General features: G+C 40.0%; 1 protein-coding gene across 1 annotated transcript in view; it reads right to left on the bottom strand.

Moving 5' to 3' along the window:
* LOC128305486 (tyrosine-protein phosphatase Lar) overlaps positions 1-13,550 on the bottom strand; it is a 201,212-nt gene that overhangs the window by 35,469 nt on the left and 152,193 nt on the right. Inside the window, exons 9-15 of the mRNA XM_053042957.1 lie at positions 11,283-11,669; positions 11,013-11,146; positions 10,573-10,723; positions 6,718-6,741; positions 4,699-4,799; positions 3,147-3,336; positions 233-383 (exon numbers count right to left, since the gene is read on the bottom strand). Coding sequence (XP_052898917.1) covers positions 233-383; positions 3,147-3,336; positions 4,699-4,799; positions 6,718-6,741; positions 10,573-10,723; positions 11,013-11,146; positions 11,283-11,669 — 1,138 coding nt within the window. The remainder of the gene's footprint in view (positions 1-232; positions 384-3,146; positions 3,337-4,698; positions 4,800-6,717; positions 6,742-10,572; positions 10,724-11,012; positions 11,147-11,282; positions 11,670-13,550) is intronic.

The raw sequence follows: 13,550 nt of genomic DNA on the forward strand, positions 1-13,550 counted from the left end.
AGCCGGAGGATGGACTGCAACCACCAGAACTCCATGATGCGGCGAGATAATGAAGGAAATAGAGTTTACGCTGGAAGCAGGACATCCCATGCCGGCCGAACCATGGCCATCCCAGTTCAGTAAATCGCGAAACAGTATTCACTGGGATAGGATTTCGCATACGCGTTGGAGGGAGTGCTTTCTGATGGGGGCATGGGGATGGGCGTTTGCGTTTGCGGGTACATATACATACTGATGATGCTGCTCGTTTGCATAAGTGTCATTCCAGTACAGCTCGTAGTGTACGATGTTCTCGCCCGAGTGAGTCGGCCGAGACCATTGCAGGGTGACAGCTGTTTCGCCGACATCGGTAGCCCGAAAGTTGCTTGGTTGCGAGGGAACGCCTGAAAATAGCAGCAATGAGAGAGCGACAGAGATGGTAAGAGAATGTTGTTAAACGTTGCTAAAAAACAAGTTCTTTTGCAATTTCATTGTGTCCCCGGCCGTCGAGGGGAATGCATGGAAAAACTCGCAAATGCAAACACGCCAACCAACAAATGGAGTAAGTGCTGTGGGTGTCATCCTAGTGTCATTGAGTGTGGCGCCACCCTCGGTACTACGCGCTAGTGGTACGATTGTGTGCCGATGTTAGCGTATACCGGCGGGAAGGGTATACTCGGACACGAGCAGCGCGCTCGTCTCCGAATGGATGTTGGGTGTGAATGAAGAGTGAAAACATTTGGATGTAATTTGCATATGCATAAACATGTTGTATGAATGTTTGATAGGAAACAATTTAATTACATTGAGATTATCGCTGGTTTCGATGACAAACCAAAATCCTTTTTATCCTAGCTTCTTTTTGGGGGTGCGAGTCTTGCCTATGTTAATGTACGCATTCAAAATGCATCAAGTCAGAGTGCACTTTAGATCAAGTGCGTATTAGTAATGAAAGTGCTATTTGACCCTTTGTTGAACTCTGGTCATAAACAATTCCCGTGTAAACAAATCATGTATAAATGTAGTTTATGCTAAAGCAGACAAATATGTTGCCCACGGACAAATGAAAACAGAAAATTACAGGCAGCCCCCGAGATACGATGTTATAGCGGAACATGTTGTATGAATGTTTGATAGGAAACAATTTAATTACATTGAGATTATCGCTGGTTTCGATGACAAACCAAAATCCTTTTTATCCTAGCTTCTTTTTGGGGGTGCGAGTCTTGCCTATGTTAATGTACGCATTCAAAATGCATCAAGTCAGAGTGCACTTTAGATCAAGTGCGTATTAGTAATGAAAGTGCTATTTGACCCTTTGTTGAACTCTGGTCATAAACAATTCCCGTGTAAACAAATCATGTATAAATGTAGTTTATGCTAAAGCAGACAAATATGTTGCCCACGGACAAATGAAAACAGAAAATTACAGGCAGCCCCCGAGATACGATGTTATAGCGTTATATACGATGTTAAACCGAGAAAAATCCGCGTATCTCGAATTTTTCGCGTAAGTCGAATTCGGGTGCAATTTCGTTTATACTTCAGAGTCACAGAGTCGACTTCCTTCTCTGCACTTAATTTATTCACCGAATCAGGCGATTTTTAGAAAGATTACATTTAAATAAGTTAGAAAGAAATGTTTTATAAGACAAAAAAAGGTTATTTCAACCAAATTTTAACCTTTTTGCTCAGATATTGTGCTATAAACTAGCTCATCTGTCAAATTTCCGCGTATAAGAGGAACTGCGTATGCCGGGGACTGCCTGTATTTAAATATTGTTCAAATATGTTGGAGTTAAAACGAAGAACAGTAGTTAAGTACAAAGTTGAAAACATTTGAATCTATCTAAAAGTCTAAGTCGCGAGTTTTCCCAAAATTCTACTCTGTACTAAACACACGAGAGCACAACTTTCGAATTCAGCTGAATGTATTTTCTGAAATAAATTAAAAGGTGCCAAGACTTCAAGATGCATATTCATATTTTCTCATTCCAAACGATGGACTATTAAATAGGAGCCCATCTGATAAGGCCATTATTCTTGGCCTTTTGTCTCATTAGTTGGCAATGTGCAATGAACGGCGCAGCATGAAATGGACAGTTGCGATGTCAAAGTGACAGTGCTGCTGATTCTGCATTTCAGCCGGACTGGTCCTTTAAGTTTATTAGTCAATCTCAGACAGTGCTCTTTATGCCGCGATGATAGCATACTTTCGTCACACTTTCCCTAACCTAGATACCTAGAGATCTTCGCCAGCAGGGAACAAAACGGAAAGAGATAGTGTTGGATTGATTTGAGGGAAAAGTTAAATTGAAATAACTTTTGTACCGCCCCGGGACGAAAACAATGGCAAACGTTCATTCCACTACATGGATCGGGGGCTTTGTGTGATTGTCATTATGCTTTCCGAACCGGAGGACACTTGCAGATATTCTCGACGCGTTCCAACGCAAGGAAAACTCGTCGAGGCGCAAAAAGTTGCCTTCTCGTGTCAAAGGGCGCTGCAAAATGAGGATTCTTGAATATTGTTGCAGCGCTATGTCTAATTTGACCGAATCTGTAAAGAAACTTGATGGCTTTTCTTGCCGTCACAATGACAGTTATGCTTGAAACGGCGTATTGTTTCACGAAAACATGCGATGGGCGCTGAGAAGATGAATGGCTTCGTGTTACTGGTGACATCTGGCGGGATTGAAAACGGGAATGCACAAGTCCGGGTTGAGACGACGCCAAAGCGGCGTATAATTTCAAGAAAATAGTTAAACTTCGCTGGACGGAAATCAAATTAGCTTCTCAAGCGGTTTTATTCGCTGAACGACATGACGGATTCGTTGTTACCGACAGAGTAGTTGAAAGAAAGAGACCGGATTTGGTACAATCTGTTAAATTGAGCGTAAAGTTGATTCTATCTAACCGTTTTGTCACTCACTGCGTCAAAGTTCTTCGGCTCTTTCAGATGTCTGTGTCTTGTTACTACGTGATGCTTTCGACGGATTCTTCGACTTGGTAGTTCATTTGACATTTATTTATCTTATACTACCACTTTAGCCCAGTAAAAATAACATGTGATAAAATATGATGTACGACATGTTTTGCGTATGAATATTCGTTCTTGATAACATGCTGTGTGGGACATACAACGATTCATTAATAAACAGACTTACCTTGCTGAGCTTTGACCTGTACCGGATTGGACAAGGGACCGGCACCCATAGAGGTAAATGCTTGCACCCGTATGGTGTAGATAGCATGCGGAGTCAATTCCGAAATGGTCGTCATGTCGTTGGTTTCCATCTGTGAATCCCAAGATGCTTCGGGTTGATTTGGATTTGTAGTATAATACACTTTGTATCCCTATTAAAATAAAAGCAGTATGCAGAATATTCGGTTACTTATTATTATTAAACATGCTATATGAAATCAATTTAAATTTAAAAAAACAGAAATATCACCTTAGCTATACGTTGTGAAGAATTTGTAACATAATTTAATTTTCACGCTTTATATTTACATAACAATAGACTTGAGCTAGAGTAAACATAATTAATTTCGTCATACTCGTAGGCTAGCTTGTTAAAGTCCCTAACCTTAATGATCATATTAATCAACAAATCCATAAAACGTTCATTACAACCAAGTCACCAGACATTACCACAACGGTGGCGGTGGCCATTATCGGACACACGCATCACAAAACGCATCTGAGCCTAGGTGGTCTTATGGTTGACCTGCGATGTTCTCCGATGGTCATGTAAAATTACACCAAATTGCATTAATAATTCACTGTTAATTACGCTGAAACATCTCATAAATTATTTGCCACGTAAATGTGAGCTTCTGTGCTGTGCCTCTCGACCGATACAATTATTGATAGTTCGTTATCTATTGTTGGGCAGATGATGGACATACAGACATACTGGACGGATCTTTCATGATGGAAGAAAATGCTTACAAAATATCTTTTTGACGGCTGTTTTACCGTTGTTGAACGAAGAACATAATTATTTTATTAAATCCAATTTAATTTCCCAGTCCAAATTGATGAAAAAAAAAACAAAATAATATATATTTTACATCGCACAGACTGATTGGATTGAAATGTCCAAACGCTATAATATTTCCAATATACTTTAATACTTCTTGCACTGGAATAAAAAACGGTGAAATTGGAATAATTGTTCAGGGATGAAAAAAAAAACAATCTGCATAGCTAATCTGTTTATTAGTAAATGGAAACAAAAAACTGACTCATTAAGTGAATGATGAACACGTCTGATATATCAATTAGCCGATTGTTCATTACGGATGCGTGCGTGTTTAGAATGAAGGCTAATCGAGTGTATAAATGATAGCCCTTTTATTGATCGATTAGTAACGCGAATGCGAGTGTGTGTTGTATATCTATCCATATTTTTCGCAATGGCCTATTTATGGCTAGCAAAAGATGCCTTTACATTGATAAAATGTGGCGAAATAAATATGTCAAAGCCTCACTCCTCTTCACTGTTCTTTTACCAAACACGCAGAAAATGCTATAAATACATATAGAAACCATTTTAACCTTCCCGAGGCTTTACCGCTGGTACCCACCAAAAAAAAAGTTGTTATTAAATTTGTCTTGCACGATTGGAAGTAATGGATTTCTTTGTCGGCCGTGCAGCCGATCCTCGACAACTTTCAGTACTTTTACGTCTACCCTACGCTGCTGATACTCACGGTTACTTGTCCATTAGGAGTCTCAGGTGGTTCCCACGTAATAAGCATTGTCGACGAGCTTAACGGCTTCACTTCGATGTTTCTTGGAGCACTTTCCATTTCTGTAAGTAGTTATCGTCGGACGAAGAAAAGAAGATAAGCCACCATTTCCACCATTTTTAACTCGCTTAGCTTGGAAAGTCCAACCTGCCACTAGAACTACGTAGAACAGTAATAATAATAGTAATACGAACTAACTATATAAATGTAATGAAGCATGCTTTAGTTTGATTAAATGTACAATAATGTACAAAGCAAATGGAACAGATAAAGTTACACTGAAGTACAGGGAATAAGTAAAGTAATGAATAATAAAAGAATGAGGTAAGCAGGAAAACCCATTTGAAAACATTTTTATTTTGTTATGTTTACTCATATTAATGTACAAGAATTTGAACGTAAAACTAAAAAACAAAATTGCAAATAAAAAATATATGTACAATAGTAGACAGTTTATTGAAACATGCATTGGGCAATTTGTTGACAAGCGATTAAAGTGAATAAGAACATATTTTTATTATAGCGGACCGTGCATACATCAGTGAAGGCAACATGTTTATGGCACTCAATAAATCGAATATGCAACTTGCATCGAAATGCACGCGTATAAAGATTTGTGCCGTATGGAGTGAAATAAAACATTCATGGAAGGGAAGACTTTGAAAGAAGACTGCGGAAAGTGTGATCGAGGAGCTAAAAGGCTATGCCGGTAGTCCAGGAAACTTCGAAGGAAACTAACATAAAAGTTGCTATCCATTGTTAAATTGAATATTTGCTGCAGAAAATATCTGCCCTGCGGCTCCTATGAACCAGTTGAACCGGACTCGGACAGGTGGATAATGCAAAGTTTGCGAGAAGCTGGCGGTAGGTAACCATGCAGCAAGAAACAAAAGCACACAACAAAAAACTGTCCATTTTTCTGCCCACGGCGCTGTAGAGTGCTAGAGATGTTGTGCCGGTGAAATAAGACATCTAGCAAAAGTACATTTTCCCACTGGTGCATTATGAAAATGCTGTAGAACGTAAAACGAGGCGCCAGTATGCAATCGGTGAAAGGCGTTTGTGAGAAAATGGAACATATTCTACAAACAGTCGACAATACGATACGGCAGAACACTAAAGTATTGACGATGAAATCAATAGAACAGCAACATTCTGCGCACGGCACGGGCGGGAAATCCCGCACACCGGAGTGCGGTATGACGATAAGCCAAGGCAACGTAGGCAACAAGGTTGTACCGATGTGCAGGCGGTGGATGTATCACTGGAAAAGTTCAGTGCATAGCTGGAAGCTTATCTTTTGGACAGTTGCAGAGTGAAAACTTTTCCATCTGGCAAAGATCCTGGTGTGCCGAAGGGAAACACGCGGGTGGTACACAGTGACGAGAGCGTTCGAGATACTCTGGACTATCGAAAGCAATCGCTATTGGGTATAGCGTGAAGTAGATTGCGACTTGACTGAAATTACCCTGAATGACACACTTTTATATTCTTACTTCGCGCACCAGTGTAAGAAACAGTATCTATTGTAAATACGTAAGCAGAAAGGTGGAGTAAACGCTTAAGGCGGTGTGAAACTGGGAAAGAAAATGCTGATCTGAAAACTGGCGAAAATTTAAAACTGATTGAAACACACCATACAAACAAGTGAAAAAGTGTAAACATCTTACTGCTCAAAAACTGATCGCAAACTCTACGGGAACAAAACTTTGCCAGTCGCAAACACTACAGAACAAAACAGAACAAAACAAAACAAAACAAAAAAACCGTGCTTCAGTTTGACAAATAGGTGAAAAAAGTCGAATTTTGTGAAATTGAGGAGGAACTTGTTTCAAAGCACAATCTACCGTGTAGAATGGACGGTCACAAAAGACAAAATGAAACAAAACATAACACCGACGTGAATGGTGAATCAGATAGCTATGTGAAAAAAAAAAACCGAAAACTACGGGTAACCGTCGCTATAAAGTTGTTACTTACTGGAACCTCCATATACGGAATCGCCTATCATTGTTGGTTAGACACAAATCGCAATGATGAGCACGTAACGAGGGCAAAAATTGGGAATGAAAACAGTGAATATGTAATGAGATAAAATTTAGAGTTTTGCATCATATATTGTGCGGTTAGAAAACAAAAAAAAAAACATTGCAAACAATTGGTGCAATAGAAAACCGAACAAGTACAAAATGTGTACGTGAAGTGGAGTTTGTCTACAGTTCTAGCATAAAAATTGTGCATGTTTTTTGCGTTGCTCTTGCAAAACCAACGCATTCCAAAAATTCTAATGTCGTTGAACATAAAAAGCACAATTGTTATAAATACTAATGTACTAATGTACTAAAACAAAAACCACAAGAATGTGTTTATGTGTTTGCTGCACACTGCAGCTTCTACCTGATATTGAAAAAGTAAAAATTCAAAACAAAAAATTAGTAACGCAAAACTGGTGCATGTTTTCTCTAGGGGGAAGAAAGTTGGTTTGTTGGGAAATATCTTGTTTTGAGGTTATCACATCACATTCACCGCTCAACGACTGAAAACCAGGAAAGCTTATAATCTACCGTTGCCACAACACTCTCCTTGTGTCGAAATGTTCTTCTACGAAAGTGTGTTGGTTTCCCAAGCATTGTTAAATGCAGTAGAAACAATATACTAATTTTTCAATCTTTAGCGAACGAAAAAAAAAACAGCCCAACCGTTTAAAATTACTTTTCAGCTTTCCGTGCTTAATGGCCTATGGTTGAGTAGGTGAATGTATGCTCGTTGTAAGGAGAATGTTTCGTGGGAGGTTTGCGAGAGAAGTGTTTCAAATCCAATACAAAAACCAAAATGCACTTGGCACGAGCAAAATTGTTTCACTTACATTCCGGTACGGTCGCACGGGTGTTTTTGTGTGTTGGATGAAGCAGGCACGTTTCAGTTGTGCGAAGACGAACGAGATTTAAGATAAATTTTGTTCAAGTTCAAAATCCAAACCAAAATCATTATTGTGACCGCGTTGCGCGTAATCGAAGGGTTTGAAATGGATCACGCAGATAGAAGTATTGCATTTGTTTTTGATTATCAATAGTAAACGAGTTTTTGACGCGCACATCATGAGTTTGGGGAGATGGCATGAAAAATAGTTGATAAAAACGAAGTCTAAGTATACAGAATAAAGATATCGAGTTCGTAGTGTGAATAGTGTAAAAGTGTGTTACTCTTTGTTCTACTTTCGAGGTATTCTTAAATTTCGATGTCGTTAAATTTATATAAAGATCTTATAAATGTGTAAAAGAGTCTGGAACCTATTTGAAATTCATATTAATTTACTGTCTATATGCCAACCATACCTCCCTCGGGTATTTCGGTTCAAAACCTGTGGTTCGCATTGTATTATTCTTCGCAGGGAATTCGTACGATCTTCATTGGTTGACGAAAATCTCTGAGCAACAAAACAAATTACGTTCCATCAATTCAGCTAAGGCTGACCCTTAAACGTCAACCGACGAGAAAAAGAGTGAATTCATTTATTTTCCAGCACGGACATGTGTTTGGTTGTGCGAAGCCATGCTGCTTAGCATCCTGTAGCGTTTGACCAAGTCTTACGCTTCGCAAAATAAACATTCCCGAGAGGCAGCCGTGTATAAGTTGTTTCGTGCCATCCACGCACCACCCATGATTTATGGAGTTGGAAATGCGAAGACGTTACGAAACGCAGCGGGACCGGGACCAATCTTACGGTAAAGAACGATTGTGATTCCGCGCCTTGTGACTTCAGTGATCGTTTAGTCGGACGGTGACGGAGGATGAGAGCACGAGCGTCACAAAAAAAGGGCACAGCGGTCCGTTTTCTTTGCTAGCCAAAAGAAAACCTTGCCAGTAAAAAAAAGAGAAGCAAATCGTGAAATTGCGGTATAAACGAAATACTCATCGAACCTGCAGCAGCAGCAGCTAGCTCTGCGTGTTATTTCGATCCAAAATGAAAGATAAACTTCATGAATTATATGGTCTTCGGTGAAGCTTTTTCCACACCATGAATTTGTAGCTAACCGCTTCCTGCTTACACACGCACACGAGCGAAAACACGCAAACACGTGGTAAATATTATGATATTCTTCGAATAATAGTAATAACATTATGTTCGAACGGACCCGAACTGAACGGGCCACACCGTAGCCTGGAAGGACGAGGAAAGAAAAAAAAGAACCGAAAACCGGTCAAATTCGCTGTTTATTCACGGTTAAACCTCCATTCTTTTCGCCGTTCCCTTTCGCACTGCTCGCCGTAGCTCTGGCAGCGAGATCTTGCGGAATAGTCGCCCTGTACGTGCGGCGTACGCGTATCTTCGTTCAATTCTTCCGAAGCTAGGCTCAGTACCGTGTGCGACCGTCAGGATACATTCACACAAATCAAAACATTCCCTATTTGGATCAATCAGTCATCATGTGGTGTGTGCGGTTTGCGGCTTGGGGATCAAGGGAAGTGAAAAAGGCCCCAAATATTTGTTTGTACGATTGATTGCGGTTTTCCGGAGAAAACATGCTTTTCATAATAACCGGGAAAGTTAAGACCTTTTGGTTTGAGGCCAGCCAAGAAGAGAAGCTAGCCAATGCTGTCGTTCCGACGCGGACCACGGATGTTACGCATGTTATTTTATACGTTTCAATGATTGTTTGATTTCGGCAGCTGTCTTTCAGGTATCGTAAGTGAAAAAAATGAGTACGGCAAACATTATTAAGTGCCAATACGTGAACAATGATAGAAAATAGTATCCGCATGTTTTATTTATATGAACAATCAATGTTCTATAAACTCTAAATTTACGCTACTGTATCTATTTATCAGCTGTGATAAATATCTGTGAACGTGTTTGCAGTGCACAGACCACAGCTTAAACAATATATAGTTTTCCAGCCACTGGTAATCAATAAAGTTTAATCGACGTGCAAATTCCCACACGTTTCGCAAACTATACCGAACTGGACCAGGACCATGTACTGGAAGCATGAAGAGGAAAAAGTCTAGCTGATGCTGATTGAAAATGATTCACGACTTGCCACTCGTTGCTATTACATTCACTTTTAATGAAGATAAATTGCAAAAATAATGAATAATTGGCTGCAAAGTGATTGATATTTAATGAAAATAGAGTCCCTCGAACGAGCCTGATAGGCTCTAGCTTTTTCCTACCGGTATCGAACACTAGCAAAGGATGTCTTCTCGGTGCGTTCACGCGTAACAAGCAAGAAGAAAATAATAAACCTAGAGGTATTGTGGTATAAGGCTGTCGACGACTGGCCGAAAAAGGTGGAACAGTTTCGGAGTCGGGAAAGGTATTATATGTTCGATGTGCCTCGCAACGCATAATCCTAGATTACGCATTACTAGACGTAAAAGAGAAAGAAAATACCCTTTGTGTTGTTGCTAGAACCAATCAAATGACATAGGGAAACTAACACCATATTATGGGGTGTTTTACGCACATCATAATCATCGTTGAACGCCGTATTTTTAGTATTTTAATATCTACTGTGAGCTTACAGAACGATGTTAGTGATGATGTGCATAGTTGTTTTTCATATTATATGATGTTCGATGGCAACTTGTTATACAACAAACAAACCGACAATTTGTTATATTTTAAATTTAGATTCAATATACCATTAAAGGTTTAAGTACATAGAAATCTATTTGAAAATATACTACTTTTAACGGACAGCCGCGCTATGTAGCTTGCATGTTTGTAGATTGATTAATTGTGTTTCGTGGTTAAGCTTGTATGATGAAATTGTTATTTAATCTATAATAGTTATTGTAGTGCGCTGTTGTTGTATTTTAGCATTTGTATACCTGTCTCTCCGGTAGTTGTTGTGGCCGGTAGTGACGGTGGTCCTCGGCCGATATTATTCACTGCAATAACATAGAACTCATACTCGGTGTACGGGCTCAGCGTTCGTACTACATAGAACATCGTAATAATGCCACTAATCTCACTGAACGCCTGCAAATTTTACCGCAGTGCAATCGTTGATCCGTTGTCCGCAGATACCGTGTCCGCGACGTAGTATGTCACACAATACAGACCATCAAGAGCACATGCGTCAAGAGCACAATATCATGAAAGTAAAGCAAAAACATTCAAAACCATTAATAAAAATGTCAATTATTCTTAGGTACTCCTGTCGTCTCATGACGCCGAGTTCCCGGTGAGTAGTTGGATCTGGGAAAAATGAACCACTCCCGCTATTGGATAGCGAAAGTAGGTATATTTATTACAGCATGATACTTGCCTGATTTGCGTTCTTTGGCTTATACTGTATAACGTAGTACTGCAGATCTTCTGGGCCCTTGTAAGACCACTCGAGCCGTACCTGGGTAGCCGTTACTTCCGATATTGTTACATCCGTAGGAGCAGCTGGTAATGCTACAATTAAAAAGAAAGACGGTTAAGTTAAAAAAAACACTTTTATTTGGTTCAGCAATCCATCAAGCTCAAAATTGCTGAACCAGGGGCTTGAAAGGTCGTTTCCCTTTCTGACATGGGTTTACTTGTCACTTACATTGAACTTTGACCAGTGAGGTAGCTTCGATGACACCGAGGTTCGATCGAGCGATGCAGGTGTAATTAGTACTGACTCGTATGTCAGTCAGCTCCAGCACGTTCCGACCAACGGGGACATCATTTTCTGGCGTTAAATCCTGATCAACGCCCTTGCGCCACTTGACGGTCGGCATCGGCGAACCGACCGCTACGCAGGTGAGCGTCAGATTGGCCCCTAGCATGACTTCGTACACGGGCTCTGGTGGGCGCGAGAATGTTGGCGGAACACGCCGTACTTTCACGTACAGTGGCGTCGGCTTTGTGTGTTCGGTTCCGACCGAATTTTCAGCAACACACTCGTACTTGCCCATGTCACTTTCTTCGCTGTTGTCAATTTGTAGACTCCCTGTGAATGGCATGAGAGAAATAACAAAGAGAAAACCGAACGAATCAGCAATCAGTTGATCGACTAAACGTTTCATTGTGGTACTAGGACGCGAATATCGGGGATGCATTAATAAATTTTCTTCACGATAATGGTGCACATGAATGTACCGTCAAATTTATGTTGCGTCTGGCGGAAAACTTGCATGAACAAACGTAGTCAGAAGTAAGACGTACCAATTCGGAACGATTGGTCTGTGGGATTTATTTCTGTCGCCAAAGCAATGTCAATAAGACGCGAGGAAATGTTTACATCGTAATCTGTAGTTGTACAGCGACCGAATATATTTTGTAGGAACGTACGCTTGTGAAGGATATGACTAGTGTAGTGACTAATGTATCTTGATTTGATGACGAGAGCAGTGTATCATGTGATGAAAAAAACACGATAATTAGAAAATCAAATATAGTTCATGTCACACAAATGACCCAATACCCACATTACCATGTTCGGTTTTAATAGCTTTCATTTCATACCGATCATGTGTTATCACAAAATACTTTCCGCATTACCATTAACTTTTACGCATGCTGTAAATAAAAGTTTTTGCGAAAATCGTAGCCGAAACTCTATCCATTAGAGATTTCCCTTCCATGTGCCTTGGTTTCGGTAGTGTTTATATGTCGCCTTCGATCGTAACTTTGTAGATTAACTTACCAAAAAGACTCATGGTTTTCAAATTTAATGCGTCGGTTTATTTTACGAATCAAACAGATCCAAGGGAGTATGGGTTTACTGTGGGTTTTAGTAAACGTTTTGTAGAAAGCATTTTATGAAGGTTAAAAGTAGATCATAATAAAAAATCAAAACCAGCGATGGAGTGACACATTAATGGGCAATATGTGTCCAACTGTTACGATTCTGATTATTCGTTCCCTATTCATTGTGGATCGGATTAGCTCCGGTGGCTGTAGTTAAAAATACTAACCGAGCACACTAAACACTCGTCCCTATTTGGAATCGGAAGCCGTTTCACTGTCGAAGTGAAATATTTTCTAGTCTTAGTTCAATCTCCAGGGTCGCAGAACGATCATTAATTTAGAGTGTCATCCTTTCCACACGGGGGAGGTGATGGTCAAGGCGAAAAAGACATACATAACCTACAGCACATATTCCACAAACACAACCGTCACTTTTTAAATGCGGATTCGTTACATAAACCTGAAGACCCATTCAGTTCATTTACTTTTTGTGACCTTACGGTCCGCCGTACATGCTTGCACTTGGTACTTACTACCGAGACCACCATCCGAAACCAGCCGCAGTTACAAATAAGCTGCACATAGGAGTGTCTGCTGGTGGGAGCCATTTTTATCATAAAAATGCATAATTTATGTGTGCTGAAAATTTATCCGTTATTTATGCATGGGATTTTCTCGATGTGCTAAATGGGCTTGAGACATACGCGAAACGGGAGAACCAACCGAAAAGTTTCACTAGCCACACAACCGTCACTACCGTTTGCGTCCAGGAACACAGGAAGGAAGATATACTTGCACAGTAAATGTTTGTTCGTTGCGTCCTACGTCTGCACTCGCGTTACGTGCTAGTATGAGGGTTTTTTTAAATTTATTTTTGTCAAATGTTGAATGCGTTTCGCTTTCCATTACACGCAGAGATGGCAAGAGAAAATGTGCACGTGAAAATATATTTTTTTCTCACGAACTGAATCGTGCTATTGAAAGTAATTGTTTGGCTTGTTTCATATATCTATGGTTAAAATGAGAATCGTGACCAATGTCAAGGGTATGCTTCATAAAAGATAGTGCATGGAATAGTGCAGGAAAACTGCACCATCCTCAAGTAATCGTTCAGAGAAATTGAAAAACAAAAAATCAAACT

This window comes from Anopheles moucheti, chromosome 3, assembly GCF_943734755.1.
Source record: "Anopheles moucheti chromosome 3, idAnoMoucSN_F20_07, whole genome shotgun sequence".
NCBI lineage: Eukaryota > Metazoa > Arthropoda > Insecta > Diptera > Culicidae > Anopheles > Anopheles moucheti.